We start from the raw sequence: 21,141 nt of genomic DNA, 5'->3' as shown, positions 1-21,141 counted from the left end.
AACCAATTAAACGTGCAGAAAGTTTGATATCATTTTTTATATTTTTCCCACCTTTTAAATTATAATAAACAGATGAATTTATATGTATATATAATTTCATATAATTAAGTTATTTATAATTAATTAGTTAATTGTAATTAACCTAATATAATCCTTAATATAAAAATTCAGATTTTAAGAGATACATTGTAAAGATTTTTAGCTTTATAAACTAATTTAGGTTGGGATTTCTTGTGAGTATTAAATATTCAGTTTATGAAAAATTCCACTTGGTCCCATTTTTATCAGTCAAGATATGCTTGGTTATGTCACAGTAATGTCCAGTCACCAAATCTTGATGGATTACAACCACAGAGATGTATTTTTCATTCACATTTCATGTCCATGTTGGGTTAGCAGGGGCTACTGGTTCCCATCTTGGTTTCTCAGAGACCTAAGCTCCACCTTTCTGAATGTGGTAGGCTGGTAGGGCAGTTGGAAGTACTGGAGAGTCTCTCATAGACGTTAAAATGCTGTAGCCTGAAATGATGCGTGTCACTTTCCTTTGCAACTCCTCGACCAACTGAAAGAGGATGGTAGTGATATGTAGTCCTCACCTGTTCTCCAAAGGAGAGGTGAACCTGGTTTCTTCCACATCTATTGAATATTATAATTTGATTCCAAAAATAATCCTTAGAGGTTAACTAATCAATTTCTCATTTTTCTTAAGGGGAAATTGAAAATCAGAAAAGTTAAGTGTTTTACCCAGAGCTTGCTAGTAGTAGTACTGGTATAATAATGCAAACTTCCTGGCTGCTAGACCAGTGCTTTTTTCATTATAAGATGTATAATATAAATTTCCTAGAATGTATATGTTATGTAAAGCTGGGATCATCTATATGCTCTTTTGTATTCAGTATTTTATAAATATTTGATGATTATGCTAGAACAGATTTTTAAAAACACCTACAAACATTGGGAAGTGATTGTAGAAACTTTTTTTTCATGTGATAACTTTGAGAAAGCAGAATTACCACCCATGATTTATTATATGCCTCTGATAAAGACTAATCTTTCTAGTATAGAGGGAGGTAATTACTAAAGTCAGTTAGCCTAATGATTTATCTTGAATAGCTCCATACTGTTCTTTGTTTGGTTTAGTGTTTATCACTTCCTTATCTGTATGCTCCCTCTGGTATTACCATATTGATGCTGAAAATAAATTCCTCCAAAAGTGTTTAAAACGGATGTCATGTTGCTTTTGATATAGCCATAAGCTTTTTCTTTTCTTTCCTTCCTTCCTTCCTTCCTTCCTTCCTTCCTTCCTTCCTTCCTTCCCTCCTTCCCTCCTTCCCTCCTTCCCTCCTTCCCTCCTCCCCCCTACATGATTTGAACAAAGCCTTTTCTTTTAAAAATGTTTTTAATGTGATTATTTTCATCATTAATACAGATACACAGTTTAAGAAGTCAGACCACTTCAAGGCTTATGAAGATACACAGCTGACCCCTGCCTGCCCCACCACATTCTATTTCCAGTTCCTCATTCCCAAAGGCAGTCATTTTCAACTCCTTAGCTATATGTTGCTTTTAAGCTCCCTATTTCTTGATAATTTGCTTATGTAGATGTTTACACTTTTTTCAGTTTTAAATAATCTTTGCTATGAAAGATATGAATTTAACTTTTTTTTTTTTTGGCTGCACCACACAGCTTGCAGGACAGTTCCCTGACCAGGGGTTGAACCTGCACCTTGGCAGTGAAAGTGCGGAGTCCTAACCACAGGACCACCAGGGAATTCTTGGATTTAACTTTCTCTTACACCCCCGTCCTTCCCTCAAATTTTTCCTCTCAATGTAATTATATCACAGTTTTTGTTATAGTCAGTATTATATGTTTACGTTATTAGGACTACCCAAATACTGTATTTACCAGAATCACATATTATATATACCAGAATCACACCAGAATCATATTATATATACCAGAATCACTAGGGTTATATTTCCTTTCTCAGAATAATTTTTTTCACTGTACCTAGGCTTTTTCAGTGGATAGAGCTAGGAGATGTACATTTTTATTTTAAGAAAGCTTTTCACTGAAGTATTTACGCATATACAGAAAGTGCCCAAAACATAAATGTATACTTTGATGATTTTTCACAAAGTGAACGGACCCATGTAACCACTACACAGATCAAGAACCTTGTAACTTTTAAATTTTTCTTGAAATTATTAATTACCTAAGTTTTTCAGTTGCTTCATTTTGTATATATGCATCACTAATTCATTCTACAGCTCATTTGCACTGAAAATATTCTCTTAATGTATATATAGCAGGTATTCTTTTCTGTTTCATTTTATTGTTTTATCTTTTGCAGCTTCTTTCTTGGAACCCTGATTACCACACAGCTGTTGTGTTGGAATTTTTCTCTCCTTCTGTGTATTTTCTCCTCGTTCCTTGTTCCTCATCTCTATTTTTGGTTTATCCCCTTGATTTGAGGGCATACCATAACTTCCTTTTAAAACATAGGTGTGGTGATAACTTGCATTTCTGAAAATGTTTTTATTCTGTCCTTACACCTGAATGATATATTTGCTGCAGATGTAATTCTTACTTGGAAATTGTGTTCCCTTAGAATTTTGAAACTTTTGCTGTGTTTTCTTTTAAGTTTCTTTGTTACCCTTGAGAAATCTGCCATCTGATTCCTGATATTTTGTATAAGATGTGGGGTTTTTTGTTTGTTTGTTTTTAATTTCCTTCCATGAAATTCTTTGCCTTTTCTCTTTATTCCTCATGTTTTGAAATTTTGCAATAACATGACCTAGGAACGTCTTTTTGCATGTATTTGCTAGATGTTTAGTGGCTCTTTCCAATTTGGAAACTCATGTACTTATGGTTTCTTTTGGAGGGGATCCTAACTTTTAAAAGAACTTCATCTTCTCCACTTTCTTTGTATTGTTTTCTTTGAAATTGCCCTTATTTGGATGTTGACTTTATTAACTATTCCTCTAATTTTCTTAGTATCTGAAAAGTAGAGTGACTTGCCTGAGGTCACACAACTAAAAAGTAGCAGAGCCTACATTCAGATGTACATCTACTTGCCTGCAGATCTGTTATTTTTCTTTATTTCATAGTGAATAGATATAGATTATCCTAGTGAAACATGCTACAAATGAAGTTGATCTGTATCAAATATTGTATTATGTTGTTAATATAAATGCTATGTTTAAAAGAAAAAAGTTCTTCCAGCAGGTAATATAGCATATTAGATCTAAAATAATTATGTTAGCAGCTGTATTAGGATTTTTCATACAATCAGACCAAATTAAGCACGTTACAATTTAGAAAAAGAAAAAGTATTAGTTCAGGGACTTCCCTGGCGCTTCCATTGCAGGAGGCATGGGTTCAATCCCTGGTCAGGGAACTAAGATCCCGCTGGCCGTGTGGTGCCCCCCCCCAAAAAAAGAAAAATGATTGGTTCTGATCCCACACACCTGTGTCACGGAAAATCTAAAAAAATTTGAGTCCTATCCTTGGCACCATGTAGAGATAGGGATTCTTGTATTTTCTTCTGCTGTACCTCATAGTCACAGAATGAGATAAGACAAGAAGTGAGGTACACTGCATTCCTATTTATGTACACAGGTTTCTGTTTCCTATTCATATACTAACCTGTTACTATGAATTCTTACAACTATAATGTATATAGCAGATATGATGTTTGTTGTACTATTTTTTTTTAATTGACTTGTGTTCCTCATAATATGGGAAAAGAAAAGAGTGATAGTATTGGAGGCCTAGCTGAGAAATGAGGGAGGTATCAAAACCAAACATTTTGATTTTTTTACTCATGAGATTTAAGTCTTATCTCATGCTAAGTAGCCTGACAATTTTTAAATTTCACAGTTCTCAAGAACTACAGTGTCTCTTACTTTCTCTTTGGTTGCATGGCTTGGAAGAAATCCCAAAACAACCCTCTCTAATATACTTATGGCTAGTTAGGTCTTTCTTTTTTTTCATTTTAATTACACATAAATGAACAATGTCATCAAAAGCCTTTTTCTGAAGCATCATAGTTTAACATTTTTTTAAGAAATAGAATATTTCAAAATTGATATTGTAGCACAGTATACTTTTGCAAAGTGCTTTTGAGAAGGTAAATTTTACTGTCACTGATTTTGGAAATGAAGATATTTGACTCTCCCTTATAAAGGTGGTCTTATCCTGGATTTCTGTTTTGGGATAACAGTTTCCTGAAGGAATACCACACTTTCATATTTGAATAAAAGATACTTTAAAGAACTCTTTAAAATATATTGATATGTATTTTATATTCATTAATCTTAATAAATTTAGTAGCAAAAAGAAAGTAAATATTCTGAATCTTTTTTTTCTATAGATCTCTATATGTTAACTGATATTAAAGGAAAAAGTCAGATTTCCTTTCAGTGCTGTATATCATAGCATGCATATTATAGTTAATGATGTTTATATAAAATCAGCTGTAAAGTTTATACTGTGTTCATCTTGGTGTATGTCTTCATTTATTTCTTTTGAACATTTTAAATATATTTATGTTCAAGATCCTTTTACATTATTAGGTTATTTCTGGTTCCTTTTGTTTATTGTGGCCACCAATTGTTTTTCTTGGTGATGGGCAAGTATATTTAGTAAACTTTGTCAGCAGATTACCTTCAGTGGGGAATTATATTATACAAGAATGTCCTGAGTGCCCTGCATTATGGATACATTCTTAACCGCATTTTTGTGGTTGTCACTACTAGGGCCCCATGGAGTTTGCCCATCATAGCCCAGGTAGTATAAATACAGTTTCCCTCTATATCTGTGGGGAATTGGTGCCAGGACCCCCACAGAGACCAAAATCCACGGATGCTTAGATCTCATATAAAATGGTGCAGTATTTGCATATAACTTATGTACATCCTTCTGTATATTTTTACGTACTTTAAAAGTATACTTTAAATCATCTCTAGATTACATATAATACCTAATACAATGTACATGGTATATAAATGGTTGTAAATAAAATGTAAATGCTATCTAAATAGTGGCTGGTACGTAGAAATTTCAAGTTTTGCTTTTTGGAACTTTTTGGGTTTTTTCCTGAGTATTTTCCATCTAAGGTTGGTTGAATCAGTGCATGTGGAACCTGCAGGTACAGAGGGCTGACTGTATGGGCCTGATCTTTCTCTAGTGATTTCTATAGCCCAGGTAGTATAAATAAGGGCCTGATTTTTCTGTAGTGATTTTGTAGCCTGAGTGAATCCCTCACTCCCTGCTGTACTCCTGGACAAGCCAACAGAGATTTTCCTGTGTCTGTATACAGGCTGTTCTTTTTCTGGTCCACTATTTCAATAGGAAACTCAGTTTTAGTTCCCTATTATGAACAAACTGTAAACCCGAGCCTCTAAGATAAAAGTGTTTTCTTCTTGTAGCCCGTGGAGTTAGCTTTAATTCCTGCTCTCCACCTTGGCTATGAATGTGTTCCCTCTTCATTTCTGGCACCTGGAAATTTCCCTTTCTTACTTCACATGTAATGATGTAGTTTAGAAATTTGTCTTTTTTTCCCCCTTAAGATTATATCAAACACTTCTCTACGTTTCTAGCAAGAGGAGGAGTTTCTGTATCTGTGCATCTTCACTGAAAGTCATAGGTGATTATGTTTACAGAGTTAACATAATTCAGAATGTTCCCTAAATCCTTATATTCATCTCTGCAGAAACTGACCTAATGTAGGTATTCAGGTGCATGCTATACATAAATTGCATTTTCCAGTAGTTACATACGCACAGCTACATGTATAACTATTTCCCATTTAACTGTTTAATCTTATATCTTCATAAATTATAAACAAAGTGACATATCTAAGCATATTAAAATTTAAAAGTTGGAAGAGACAGAGTTCAAGAAGGCATAAAATATTAAGTGCATAGTTGTGAAATCATTTAATTGCTTAGGCAAGTGAAATTGATGATACTACCATTTTATGCAATCTTTTCTCTACCTTAAATTTATTTTCTTAATATCCGAAGAGTTCTATCCAAATGTGAGCCATCTTTCAGCATGTTTAACTTACTGCTTTGCTGTACAGTTTTGAATTCTACTGTTAATAACTGTATCTTTGAGCTTAAATGTGATATTTGCAAAAAGAAAGTTAGAACACTAATTTATAAATATAGTAATCAAGTTTGACAATTTGTTTTTGGAAATACGAAAGTAAACTTGTATGACTCAAATAAAAGTTTCTCCACTCTATTATAGACAGGGAACATTTCCAGGAACAGAAATATGAATAAAAATTATCTAGTGCTTTAAGAACTATGTCCTGGGATAGATACTTTATAAATTTATAGATTTTTTAAACTAAGACATTTCTTTTTATAGTTACTATAATGATTAAATATTTTAAGAAATGTAACCAGTTTTTATTTAATGTAAACTAGAATATTCTTTTGCTTTGTGTGTGAAGACATGTTGCAACATTTCCCTAGTTCAAGGTGAAAGCAGCTGTTACTGGAATGTTCACCTCTTTGGCTACTTAAATGAAGAAAACAAACTTAAAAAAAAATTATTACAAATTGTGTAAATTCTATCTAAGTTTAAATTATCAGACAGTTTTTTGTAATGCAGCCTTTCACTGCTTTTTAAATTCTATTTTTTGTTTAGTGTAAATAAGTTAATTGTTAAATTAACTCATTTAATGTAACAAGACCATTTTTGTTTAAATATTAAGACTCATGTAATTTTGAACTCTCACTTATCTGATTAAAGTAAGCTGTACTTATGTAAAATTATTTTTATATTAAATTTAAAACTACATAGCCACAAATATAATGTGTTCTAGGTATTACATAGCCAACTTTCAAGTTTACCCTTAAAACATTTATTAATAATAATTATTATTTTGATTTGAAATGGGTTATATATTAAAATCTAACATAACAATTATAAAATAACTTTGAAGAAATATCAAAAAATAAAACATGTTTTGGTTAAGCCTCTATACACTGTTTAATTTTGAAAGTATCAGACCTACCTATGTATGTTGCATTTAAATGATGTTGACTTAAATTTTTTAAATTATCAAATCAAATATAATATTGATATTAAATTTTATAATTTAAGTACTTTCAGTACACTAGCTGAAACATTTCAAAATTGAGTACTTTAAAAAAAATTGACTACTTTGGTATTTTACAGTAGTCCTTTTACAGCAAGATTATTTTTTAATTTCCTCAAGTTAATTTTAAAGATTCTGGGAAACTACAATGAAGAAATTAAGGCCTTGTAGAAAATTATCTTAAATTTTTAAACATTATACATACGTGTCATATTGGGCATTAACTTCTTTTCGAATTAAATGGAAAAGTGTTCTCTAAAGCAAGCATTTTATGAGTAATTTATATAGTCTGTTTATAGAAGAATTTTAAGTTTGTTTTTATAGGGTCTGACTTTCTAGTGTTTCCAAAATGAAAAGATATTTTTTTAAAAGACATAAAATAAAAAGTTGATTTTGTTTATGGTGGTCTATTTCTAGGAATTCTAAACCCAAATCTCATTCAGCATATCAGTAGCATATATGAGCACATCAGCTGCCTGTAGCCTGGTCCAAATCTGAGCAAAACAGGTAACTTTAATTATCTGTTGGGCTCTTTTTAAATGTCACAGATTTCAGTCTCTGGATGTCTCACATTAAAAAGTACAAAAAAGAGTGGTATGTTTACCTTTGTCTTGTTCCTTTTGTTGCTTTTCCACCTGCGCAGTTGGAGTCCTTCCTGTGAGAGAAAAACTGAGTACCATCTGTAATGTTTTATTCAAATTTTATTTGTCTCTGTCTTATAGTTCACAGGATAATTTCTGTACGGTTTTCATTTAGTTAACTTAATTGAAAGCCACATAATGAAGTCAAATAAGTTAAAGTTATCGTTTTGTTGTTAATATCAAATGAGAAGAACAAATTTCTTACCTCACCCCTGGAGAATCCAGTTCTGCCTGTTAGCTGCGTTTTCTTTAGATTAAAGTAAGATTGTTTTCAGTGGAGCTAGTTGGTAACAGGAAGTCCTTGTTAAACTGCCTAGATGTACTTGGCACAGGCTCTGTAGTTCCAGTCCTATATTACATATAAAGTACATTACTCACAAAAGAGGGGGTTCGTAATTAAGCAAAGATTACTTTGTTTTCCTTAGGTATGAAAACTTGCTAAGTGTATGGAATTTGGAATAAATAGGAATGGAAAGAACCTTGGGTAAAGGCTTTTTGTTCAGTTTATTTAAAATGATTTAATTCCATCTTATTTTAGGGAATTCCAAGAACTTAACTCAGAAAATTACCAAATTTCAGAACTACAACAGCCAGAAAAGAGTTCATGTCTTTAAACCTGCCACCTTACCTTTCTTTTTAGTATGCCTGCTATTTTTAAGTTTCTTTCATAGTTTTCCATATCAAAAACTAAAATTGTACAGCACCATATGTTATGCTATTTATTATATCAATATAACAATTCAAAATTAATTTTTACCAGAGTGAAATATTTGTAGGAAAAATCAGAAATAAAATTTCTCTCACACAACTAAATTTTCTTACATTCCCTTTTTCTCTGCCTGAGTTGTTATGATTTGAGGGTGAGAGGAGGGACATTGCTATAATATCTATCAAAATAACATCTGTATTTATTCTTTGGTTTAGTAGTCCTACTTCCTGGAGTCTGTTCCCAAAATAAGAAATAACATCTTCACACACTTTATTCCTCACAGCCCTCTTTGTAAAATCAAGACATTGGGAACAACCCATGATGAAACATCTATATAATGAACATTTTGTTCATTAATAAAGAGTATAGTAATAAATAAGATTTCTTTATACTACTTCAGAGTAATTTTAGGATTTACTGTTTTTAAAAAAAGCATGGTGATGCACAAAAGTGCATCTAACTTTCGAGGAAGAACAAGAGGGTAGAGATACACGCACATAAACACCCCGTAGCCAGCCAATAGCAGTGCATATCCATAGTGCCCAAATTGTGGTCTTTAAAATACCATTTCCCCCATGTACATGTTTATATTATTAAAAAAAAACAAAATCAGTGGGAGGATGAATTAAAAACTAATGAAACCGCTTATACTGTTGGTGGATGTGAATTGGTACAGCCACTATGGAGAACAGTATGGAGGTTCCTCAAAAAACTAAAAATAGAGTTACCATATGGTCCAGCAATCCCACTTCTGGGCGTATATCCAGAAAAGACCAAAAACTCTAATTCAAAAAGATATATGCACCCCCAATGTTCATAGCAGTACTATTTACAATAGCCATGACATGGAAACAACCTAAATGTCCATCGACAGATAAATGGATAAAAAGATGTGGTATGTATATATATATGTATATATAAAAATAAATAATGGAATGCTATTAGGCCATAAAAAAATGAAATAATGCCATTTGCAGCAACATGGATGGACCATGGACCTACAGATCATCATACTAAGTGAAGTAAGTCAGAGAAAGACAAATATAGGATATCACTTATATGTGGAATATAAAAAAAAATACAAATGAACTTATTTACAAAGCAGAAATAGACTCACAGACATAGAAAACAAACTTATGGTTGCCAAGGGGAAGGAGGGGAGGGATAAATTGGGAATTTGGGATTAATAGATACATACTACTATATATAAAATAGATAAAAAAACAAGGACCTACTGTATAGCACAGGGGAGTGTATTCAATATCTTGTAATAAACTATAATGGAAAAGAATCTGAAAAAGTATATATATGTACACATATATGTATAACTGAATCACTGCTGTACACCTGAAGCATTGTAAATCACTTACAATTAAAAATAGTATAATAATCAATAAAGAAAAAAAAACTAATGAAAATGGTTACCTATAGGAGACTAGGAAGAATAGTGGAAAAGAGAGAGAGAGGGAAAATATTTTTTTCTGATTTCATTTTGTTTTTATAGTTTGAATTTGGAACCATATAAGTGTTTTAAAAATTAAATCTTAACATAAAGAATAAAACTATCTTTAAAAAACAAAAGCAGCCTGAAACAAATGAACCTAGTTATGTATCTAGATGGTGGCATAACCGCACAGAGAAGGATTACTTCAAATAATTTTAGAATCAGTATTTTGACTGCATCTCTTGTGGGATATATCTTATAGACAAGAATAACCACAAAGGGATCTTAATGTGCATTAAGTAGTGTTATTTTTAGTAATAATGTTGGTATTATTATGTTGAAACTCATAGGAGAGAGCAAATAGTTAATGATGGCGTTATTAGGAGCTGTAGTTTTCAGCATAAGGAAAAAGATACAAATTAAGAAGCTAAGTAAAAACTTGGTAATGTTTGATTTAAAATGGAAAAATCAGTATGACCTCATGACTTAATTTTTTCTTTCTTAAAAACTATATTTTTCCTAGCTTTGTCCACTGAAATGGTCTAGGAGCAATGGCAAGTCAATACGATAAATGTCCAGAAGTGCCCAGATTGTGGTCTTTAAAATACCAGTTCATACTAAAAGGAACCAGGGCTCTTTAGGGAATTGGATGAGTTCAGGTCTGGACCATTGTTTCTTACAAAAAAGCAAAGAAGCTATCAAAGACTCTTGGAGTTGTACCAAAAGAAAACAGGAGCCAGCACAAAAGGGACTCCCACTAACCAAAAATGGGTAACTTTGAGCCTCAAAAAGAACAGTAACTATAATAAGTTGAAACATCTAATATATTTTAAAAATCCATGAGTCCATAATGATATCTCCCACAAACCAAGAAAGCAACTTGATCACCTTTGGAGGTTAATAGGACATCAGTTCATTATTATGAAAATTAGGAAATGAAGGCAAAGGATCAAATATTTATCTTGACTTTTCTCTGAATTGTACTTGAGTCACCAAGTAGTTAATGAAAACTTACTTTTTAGCAAAAATCCAGCTAGTTAGTGCAAATGGAATACAGAACTAAAAAAGTCATGATTTTATAGCCACTTATATGATAATGGTATTAAACACAGGTCATTAATGGTTGCTAAAACCATTAGATGAAAGTTTAACGGAAAACTTTATTTTGGACAAATCAGGCTGACTGCAGCCTGAATCCATGGATCCATTTAACCATCACTGAAAGTGGTGCACTCAGATATTAAATGCCTCCTAAGTACTAGCAGCATCTATGAAATATGCTTGCCAAAATATTTCAACTTGAAAGCCATCCAGCCTGTATATTTAACTACTAGATGCAGGAAATACAGGGTGTGTATGTTAAATGACTTCATAAGGAAGATATCAGCCAAATCCTAAACATGGGAGATTCTATAGAAAAGTGACTTGTTTTGTTTTACAGATAGATGTCATGGGAGGAAAAGAAGTGTTGGTCATAGTGTTGCAGGAATGGGAGGTGTTGGCGTCGGGGGTGATACTGATTCAAAAACAATTAAAAGAATAAATTGTAGTAATATGTATCTGGTTTGGATCTGGATTTGGACATAGCACTTGTAAAAAGATATTGAGGAATATTAATTTTTTTAAGAACTTAGGTGTGATAGTGATATTGTAATATTTTTTAATTTTTAAATTATGGGGTGACGTGATATGACTGATGGGGGGAAGTGGAAGATACGTAGATGAGCAAGAATGGTACAAAACTGATAATTTTTAAAGATAGGTGATAGGGTTCATTAATTTTACTATGTACTTATTAAATAATATATATTTGCCTGAAACATATATCAAACCCTGACCAAGACAGTGTTTTATTCAACTTTTTGACCTCTGCCATCTGATAGGCAAATAGTGGTATTTTGTGGTAATTCCTTTTTTTTTTTTTTTTTTTTTTTGCGGTATGTGGGCCTCTCACTGTTGTGGCCTCTCCCGTTGCGGAGCACAGGCTCCGGACGCGCAGGCCCAGCGGCCGTGGCTCATGGGCCCTGCCGCTCCGCAGCATGTGGGGTCCTCCCGGACCGGGGCACGAACCCGCGTCCCCTACATCGGCAGGCGGACTCTCAACCACTGCGCCACCAGGGAAGCCCCCTATTTTTTTTAAACTTATTTTGTTTTTTTCATTTGTTGTTCCTCAGTTTGTTCCTAATGAGTGTAAGGTTTTCTATGCACAGTGCTATGCTAAGTAAATTAGATAAAAGTGGCCTCACTTCTCCAGTAAATTGCACATTTATGTGGACACACTCACACGGTGGAAATACAGGTGAGCTCAAATAATACAAGCTCTGAATGAATATTTGGGTATTTAAAGCATGATACAGATTGTATTTAAGAAGAAAAGGACATGGGATAAGAGCCTTTACATCATGATGCAGTGTATTTTAAGGGAAGGATATAATTAATGTGAAAGTTGGAATTGATGGCTGAGTGCTGTGGAAACTAGTCCACTTCTTTTTCTATTTGTACTTTTTTTGTTGGCCTGTTGACCTATTGCTTGTTTTCTTGACACTTCTCTTTACCTGATTTCCCTTTTATAGGCCAATTCTTACAGACTTACTTTAGCGGCAATAAAAAGGAAAAATGAAATAAATTGTACACTACTCTCTAAAACCAGTATGTTCTGTAATGAGTAGGGTTAAAACTTTGGAATAAGAACATGGTCAAAACAATCTTTTAAGTGGCTGTCTGATTATATATTTGCTATAAAACTACTTATGTCTCTCTAGGTTGGCAAATAAACAAGATAAGGAAGGGGCTTTAGGAGAAGCTGATGTGATTGAATGCCTGTCTCTGGAAAAACTGGTCAATGAGCACAAGTGCTTATGTCAAATAGTAAGTTTTGGGGGTTCTGCCCTATGAATTATGTTTGGTATAACTTAGTTTTTGTAAAGGTGATAAGCAATTAGGGGGTAGGTAGCTAACAAAATAATTTATTAGTGGTTTTTTTTTTTTTTTTTTTTGCGATATGCGGGCCTCTCACTGTTGCGGTCTCTCTCATTGCGGAGCACAGGATCCGGACGCGCAGGCTCAGCGGCCATGGTTCATGGGCCCAGCCGCTCTGCGGCATGTGGGATCTTCCCGGACCGGGGCACGAACCCGTGTCCCCTGCATCAGCAGGCGGACTCTCAACCACTGCGCCACCAGGGAAGCCCTTTATTAGTGTTTTTAAAAAAATTTTTTAACCTGTTCTCACTGTTTTTTTAACAGTTCTCACTGTTCATTTGATATTATTTATTACAGTGATATTTGTTTTCTATTTAGTTGTTACTGACTTCTATAAGCTATCTTTCATGATTTCAAAGACTTTAGGTTTGCTCTTTGTTTAAGACATTGCTGACAGGACCTGTAAGCTATACAAACATGTCATGCTATAAATTTTATAAAATGGTAAAAGTATAAATACAAAATTTATACTTAGGGGAAGTTTATAATGAATTTTAAAAAATTATATCAGGAGAGTTATCATACAGTCTTGAGAAGATGGACTGAGGATTTAATCATTTATTCTGGTTTCAGAAAATGATTGTTAGGCTGTCAATCGTAAAAGATGGTTACTGGGAACTCCCCGGCGGTCCAGTGGTTAAGATTCCGCACTTTCATTGCCAAGGGTGCAGGTTCGATCTCTGGTTGGGGAACTATGATTCCACAAGCTGTGCAGTGCAGCAAAAAAAAAAAAAAAGGGCTTCCCGGGTGGCGCAGTGGTTGAGAGTCAGCCTGCCGATGCAGGGGACACGGGTTCGTGCCCCGGTCCGGGAAGATTCCACATGCCGCGGAGCGGCTGGGCCTGTAAGCCATGGCCGTTGAGCCTGTGCGTCCAGAGGCTGCGCTCCGCAACGGGAGAGACCACAACAGTGAGAGGCCCGCGTACCGCAATAAATAAATAAATATATATATAAAAAAAGATGCGTACTGCCGTAAATTCCCTGGTATAACAAATTAAAACTTTCTGCGATTTTTAATAAGTAAGAGTATTTTTCTTCTGTAAGTTCAGTTTTGTCAGTGAGTTCGTTTAAAATTTAACTGTCAACTTTTTGTGTCATAATCGCTCTCAAAACTTACAGATATGATCCATAAAATATTTCCACTCCTACGTACATACTAATGTAGTGATCATTTCAAAGGTGTGTTTTGTAAGTTGAAGCAGGTGCTTCATATCATTAATTTAATGGGTTAATTAATTTTGATTCGCCAGTAATTATATCTTAATGGTTTGTCAATAAATTTTTGTAGAGATCTTTTAGTTTTAATCTTTAAGTCAAACAAATTGCTGTTTTTAAGGAACCTTGTTCAGCAGTCTTGGGATATGGAAAGAAAATTGACAAGTCCATTAAAAAAGGCCTTTATTGGCTGCTACATATCATTGCAAGAGACTTTGATGCCTTAAATGAGCGCATCCAAAAAGACACAGCAGAACAACGTGCTCTTGAGGAACAAGAGAACCGAGAGCGGGCTGAGAGAGTACGAAAATTACGAGAAGAAAGGTAAGTAGATTAATTTTGTAGCACAGTGCATATGAAAAATCAAAAACACCACACTTTTATTAATAATTTTTTTAGTTTTGTCTATTTAGGTTCCTCTTTTTGTATGAAGGAAGATACTAGGTAAATTTTTTATTTCTGTAGACCTGCACAAGTTTGGTTGATAGGGTTCTAAGTTTGGTTGATAGCACAATTGGCATCTAGTGGGAAGAGGCCAGGGATGCTGCTAAACATTCTGTGATGCACAGGACAGTTTCCCATAGCAAAGAATATGTCAGTAGACTGAGAAATCCTTCATTAGTCTCAGCAAAGATAGAAGGTAAGCAGTGAGTGGATCAGCCAGCTGAAGCAAAATCTGATCTTCAACACTTGTTTTGTCTGAAAGTGGACTAAATTACACTATCTCAGGTTTTAAAACATGCTTTTAAAATTATTTTAAAAATATGTTGCCTAAAGGGAAATTTTAAAAATAAGTTTAGCAAACTCTAAATTAAAAAAAAATGTTTATGTAAATTCTACCACAGAATCAGTTATAATAATGTTAATGCTGGAAGAAAGTACTCAGATTTGATTAGAGGTTGAATTTAGTTCTTAATCCCAAGATTTCTCTTTCTTTCTCCACTGACATGGCAGGAGAGGGAAGAAACAAAAAGATTTCTAAGTGAGCTCCTGTGAGATCCAAAGTGGTCTTCCATCTACCTAAGTAATATTGGCCTTCCATTTGCTTTAACAGTTGCAGCCTGGTAGGCAAGAACACACTAACTGCCCTTGGTGAGGTGCTCCTTTATGCTGTCAAGGAAATCCTCTGATTACTGGTATCTTTCATTTAATTCAGAGATAGGACTTAAAGGAAAATATTTGGAGAGATAACTCTTCTGTCCTCAAGGGCTCAATAACATGAGTAGGTCAGTCATCTCAGTCTCTCTTGATAACAATATGAGGTTTTAGTTCCTATGAGAATCTTTATTTTCTATTCTAGTGTATATTTTCATGATATAAAGCTCAGTACAACCAGTCATTCATACAAGTATGCCTTCCGTGTATTTATAAAAATAAAATATATGGCCATACTTTTCTAAAGGCTTCTTTGCTTTTTCTCTACTTAGAAGAACAAAAAGAAAAAAAAATTGAGCTGGGTAAAAGAAATCTAATTAGTATTTTTTTTCAAGTTTTTACTTTTTCCATAAAGATATTCCAAGTCATGTTATGGCAGGCTTTTCTGGTACCCCATTCCCCTTTCCTCCTTTCTCCTAGCCATGCCACTTGTGGTCTGAGTCGTCTTCTGTTGAACAGAGACTGCATAATTAAATTTAGACAGGAATAATTAAAAAAAACCTTTTTATTGTTAAATACAATCTAATAGGTTTGGATTTTTTGTTGGTTTGGATATTTTTGAAAAAACAGTAAAACAAGCTATTATTGGTATCTGAAAATAGTATATTAATACCAGATACCTGAAATTGCTTACTAATAAATGAGTAACATTAATGACTGTTGGGACTTCCCTAGTGGTGCAGTGGTTGAGAGTCCGCCTGCCAATGCAGGGGACACGGGTTCGAGCCCTGGCCCGGGAAGATCCCACATGCCACAGAGCAACTAAGCCCATGCACCACAACTACTGAGCCTGCGCTCTAGAGCCCGCAAGCCACAACTGCTGAGCCTGTGTGCCACAACTACTGAAGCCCGCACGCCTAGAGCACGTGCTCAGCAAAAAAGGGGCCACTGCAATGAGAAGCCCACACACTGCAATGAAGAGTGGCCCGTGCTCACCACAACCAGAGAAAGCCCGCACACAGCAACAAAGACCCAACGCAGCCAAAAATAAAAACAAATTAAAAAAAAATAATGATTGTCCTGTAAGTATGTTTATATACAGAGTGCTTTCACATATATTACTTTACCTGAAATAACCCTATGAACTATGTATTTTATCCACATTTATGGGAAGGCAGAGGCTCAGGTATCCAGATAGATATCCAAGGTCACAGAAGTAGTAAATTGCAGATCTCTAAATTTTGGCTTCCTAGGTTCAGAATGAAAGTATATATCTTTCCATCATAGAACTTAATAAGTGCTGTAGTAATGAACATTGACATTGTTTTACTATATACTATTGTTATACAGTCTAGTTGCAGATCTACAATGGTTATGTTCCTATCTTCAGCTGCTTCTTTTAGTAACTTATTACCTTCATCTATGGGGCAACATTAGCTTTAAATCACAGAGTAATGAAATTCTCAGTAGTAACTAATATAGAAAAACTTATTTAATCTAAGTGATATAGGGCAGCTTATTTCTATAGCCTCTTCTACTTATGCAAAGCAACAGTTGTTATCTAGTTCATTTATGATATATAACTAGACACAGCTCTTAAGATGAAGGTTAACAACAGGACTTATTTATCTGGTTAACATCAGTGAAGAGGACAGCATTTGTTTGGGAGGGTAATTAATAAATTGATAAATATAAACCCTTGTTACATAGAAAAATAATTAATATGCATCACTGATGTTAAGAACTCAATCATAGGGAATGTCATTTTTGTCAGCATTTCTTTTTTTTTTTTATTTCTCTCTCTCTCTCTCTCTCTCTCTCTTTCTTTTTGGCTGCGTTGGGTCTTCATTGCTGCGTGCAGGCTTTCTCGAGTTGCAGCCAGCGGGGTCTACTCTTCGTTGTGGTGCATGGGCTTCTCATTGCGATGGCTTCTCTTTGTTGTGGAGCGCAGGCTCTAGGCACGCAGACTTCAGTAGTTGTGGCACACGGGCTCAGTAGTTGTGGCTTGCCGGCTGTAGAGCACAGGCTCAGTTGTTGTGGCACACGGGCATAGTTGTTCTGTGGCATGTGGGATCTTCCTGGACCAGGGATCGAACCCATGTCCCCTACCTTGGCAGGCAGATTATTAACCACTGCACCACCAGGGAAGTCCTGTCAGCATTTCTTTCTTTTAAAATTAAAATGATTAATCTTTACATGGGGATAGTGGCCTGTTACCTGCATAAAGATATCTGAAAATCTCTCAGTAATTCAAAGCCATGTCCAGATGTTTAAATTACTGAATTCAATACCCTTAAACCTATTGGAAATGTTCTTAAACATGGTTCAGCATTTTCTCATAAGGAATTCCGATTTTTTTCCCTCAAACAATAGAGAACAAAGAGAGCGAGAGCAGGCTGAACTCGATGGAACCAGTGGTCTGGCTGAGTTGGACCCAGAACCAATTATTGTTAATCCTTTCCAGCCGATAACATCTGTAATCATTGAGGTATGGATGGTGGCAAATGTAATTTTTATGTCTTAAGTTATAAAGTTGGAAGTTCAGAAAGGAGGCAGGGAGCTAGAAGTATTTCACCAGAGGTTGATTATTTGTAAAAGAAATTAAATGGGGGAGATGGGTTAAAGGTTTGCTGCTTTTTCTTCCTCTTCAAATTTACCTTCTGATCTAGTATAAAAAGGGAAGATGACTTCAGAATTAACTGAGAATGAAAATAAAGATTGAATGTAGCAACTATCACAGTTACTGTTCTGATAAATTTTTTTTGTCACTTATTTCATATGATAATAGTATGTTGACTCATATTTACATTATCTTTATCCCTGTATTGCTATTACTATCCCTTTACAGTAATATTTAGATGCTTATGGTGCATTATAGTACATAAATGATTTTCTAGTTATTTTCCTAGGATACTTAATGTTTGAGACTATAATAAATTCTCTTATATCTGAATATTATTTATTTTAATTTTAAATGTCAGAAGTTTTACCAAAATTAATGTGTAGATTTTAATCATGAAGAAGTTATGGGGTTTTGTGTGTGTGTGTGTGTGTGTGTGTGTGTGTGTGTCCGTGTCCCCGTGTCTGTCTCTCTGTGTCTTTGTTTTCATTTGCTACTGGTGTTTGGAGTTTGCATTGGCCCTGCTTTAATCACCTTCAGCAGCTATTCCTCCTCAGTGACAGAGCTTCCTAAATCTCCTCTCCGTTCCCTCAGAGCTTAATGTGGCAGGTGGCTTGCTGGACCCGCCTGTATGTTCTCTATTCCTCTTCCCTGTCACTGCCTCCTTCCACACAGGTACTCATCCGGAAAAGTGGATGATTATTTCTTCCTTGGGGCTGCTGCTGAGGAGGGAGGCAGCTCCACAGGTAAGAAGATGAGTGTAGAGTTTTTGGTGTTGCTTTGTGTTTGCCAAATAGTTGGTAATATGAGATATTTGGTCTGAAGTTAGTTAGATACTAGAAGGTTAGCTGTATTTAATCTTTTTATTAACCCCATTGCATTTACCTTAAGCGTGTGCTTTTCTAAGTATAGTAAAGCAGTCTTAATAACTTGAGCTATTGTTTTGTGTCCATACTATTAAATATTGTGTTTGTCAAGTTTTATATTCTTTTAAAAATATTGGTAGAGGAAAAGAAAATCAAGTTTGGTTTTTTACTTTGAAACATTGATTTACTCTATATTTGTAATAAAGCTCACCTTATAGATAATGACCAATTATTTTATAGTACCATGGTTGTAAATTACTTAGAAGGCCTTAGCACTTCTACCAACATTGTATTTTTCATGATATAAAGATATGAACAATACTGGTATACAGCACAGAATATCTTATATTGAAGTCCCTGAATTAATTAGTGGCATGGGGAAAGTACAGTTATTATGCTTTTAAAATACAGTAATTTTAAGAAGATCATCAGTAAAGGAATGAAATAAATGGAAATAAATTATCCATAGTCTCTCTTTTTCACCAGGCAAATTTTCTTTTCTTCCCCAAAAAACTTCTCCTTTAAAATATTACCTTACATTCATTCCTTTGATTTTATCACAGACAATAAAAATGGTGAGATATTGGTTCCAGAATAGATAAACACATCAATGAAACAATAGTAACAAACCAAATTATATATAAGCATTTAGTGTAAGATAAATGTGGCATTTCAAATCTGGGAGAAAAGGATATTGGGACAACTGAACAGTCATTTGGAAAAAAGTAAAATTATTGAACACTGTATACCAAATTAAATTTCAAAAGACTTAAATGTATAAAAAAAGAAGACTTAAAAATACTCACATAATACAGTTAGACATTGGTATATACTTGGAGGAGGTTGAAACTTTCAAAGCAGGACAATGAGGCCACAAATCATAAAGTGAAAAATAGGTAGATCGTATTATATTCAGTATTTAAAGAGATGTTCTACAGAGTTAAAGACAGAAAAAAAACCCCAAGCTAATCCTAATGAAAAATATTTGAGACCCAGGAAACAACAAAAAAAGAACCCTTAAAAAATTACTGTGTAAATAATGAAACTCTAGTAGAAAAACGAGCATTGGGTTATCATGGGTAGTTCTTTAAAGAAAAAATTAAAATGGCAATAAGCATATTTAATAACTTATCTTCAGTTGTATTGATAATAAAAATATTCAATGATAAATCAACACTGAGGTAAAAAATATTTATTAGTTTGGCAGAGATGTAAAAGATTGATAATGATTAAAAAAGCATTAAAAAAGATGTCATGGGGAGCACTTCCCTGGCAGTCCAGTGGTTAAAACTCTGTGGTTCCACTGTAGGGGGTGTGGGTTCGATCCCTGGTTGGGGAATTAAAATCCCACGTGCCGAGTGGCGAGGCCAAAAAAAAAAAAAAAAGATATGGGAAAATACACTCTCTCAACCCCTTGCCTGTGGTGTAATTTTACTTTAGTTTTTCTGAAGGAAAGTTTGTAGTATGGCACATTTAAAAATGTGCTTACTCATTGATCCAACAGCTTGACTGTTAGGAATTTATTCTAAAGAAGTAATTCAATGATTATATTTCTTATAATAGTGAAAGGTTGAAAATCACTTCTTTGTCCATTGATTGGGTATTGGTAAAATAAGATGATAGAACCATTCAAAACGATTGCATAATTGATGAAAGTAGTAATGGCTTACACATATAGCATTATATAATATTTTCATAGCTAACACTTTATTATGTGTCATGCAATATTCTAAGCACTTTATAGGTTCATTGACAAAGAAAGAAATGTATATTCTTAAATTAAAATTTCAATTCTTTTTTGTTTAAAAATATACATAAATATGTATATATAGACAGTCAATCACATTTATGTATGTTTGTGGATGGTGCATGTCTGTACATGTGTGGGGTAGGCAAAGAAAAGCACCTCTTTGTGACTATACGTCAAACAGTGGTCATCTCTAGATTGTGAAATTACTGGTAATATTTGTTTTCTTTCCTTATACTATCTCTGTTTTCTGAATGTTTGACAATTAGCATGCTTTAATGATAGACTCAACAAATAATTTTTTAATAGAAATATCACATTGCCTGGAAGTTACAGAATGCTCTTGGATAATTTGATTTCTCCCTTAATACTATCTTAGATATGACTATTATATTAAAAATGATATATTTCATTTTTGTCAGAATGAAAAAAAACTTGAAAGAGAGAAAAAGAGGCAAAATGTGGAGGAAGACAGTGATGGCTGTCCCCTGAAACATAAAATGGACCATGAGCAAATAGAGACACAGAGCCAGATCAGTGACAGTAGCCAAAAAAACAATGGGTTCGGAATAGTAGAAAATTATAAGGAGGCATTAACACAGCAGTTGGAAAATGAAGATGAGACAGACCAGCAGTCATCAGAATCAGGTGATAATCTAGTTATTAAAAATATATATACTTATTTATTTTTATATTTATTTTATTTAT

General features: G+C 34.0%; 2 protein-coding genes across 8 annotated transcripts in view; one reads left to right on the top strand and one right to left on the bottom strand.

Moving 5' to 3' along the window:
- STX19 (syntaxin 19) overlaps positions 1–7,775 on the bottom strand; it is a 42,121-nt gene extending 34,346 nt beyond the window's left edge. For 3 of the 4 annotated variants that reach the window (XR_010943771.1, XR_010943772.1, XM_067739173.1), the window contains exon 1: positions 7,723–7,775. The gene's annotated coding sequence lies outside the window, so the exon portion shown is untranslated. The remainder of the gene's footprint in view (positions 1–7,722) is intronic. The other variant, XM_067739175.1, reaches the window with a different exon arrangement.
- The window catches only part of ARL13B (ADP ribosylation factor like GTPase 13B), a 75,416-nt gene that overhangs the window by 38,670 nt on the left and 15,605 nt on the right, over positions 1–21,141 (top strand). For all 4 annotated transcript variants that reach the window (XM_067739172.1, XM_067739171.1, XM_067739170.1 and 1 more), the window contains 4 exons: positions 12,675–12,780; positions 14,227–14,429; positions 17,574–17,688; positions 20,856–21,081. In XM_067739172.1, the coding sequence (XP_067595273.1) occupies positions 12,675–12,780; positions 14,227–14,429; positions 17,574–17,688; positions 20,856–21,081 (650 nt within the window). The remainder of the gene's footprint in view (positions 1–12,674; positions 12,781–14,226; positions 14,430–17,573; positions 17,689–20,855; positions 21,082–21,141) is intronic.

This window comes from Pseudorca crassidens, chromosome 5 (genome assembly GCF_039906515.1).
Source record: "Pseudorca crassidens isolate mPseCra1 chromosome 5, mPseCra1.hap1, whole genome shotgun sequence".
In the NCBI taxonomy this organism is placed as follows: domain Eukaryota; kingdom Metazoa; phylum Chordata; class Mammalia; order Artiodactyla; family Delphinidae; genus Pseudorca; species Pseudorca crassidens.
Note: the sequence above shows the minus strand (reverse complement) of the source record. Positions and strands in the feature narration are given on the sequence as shown.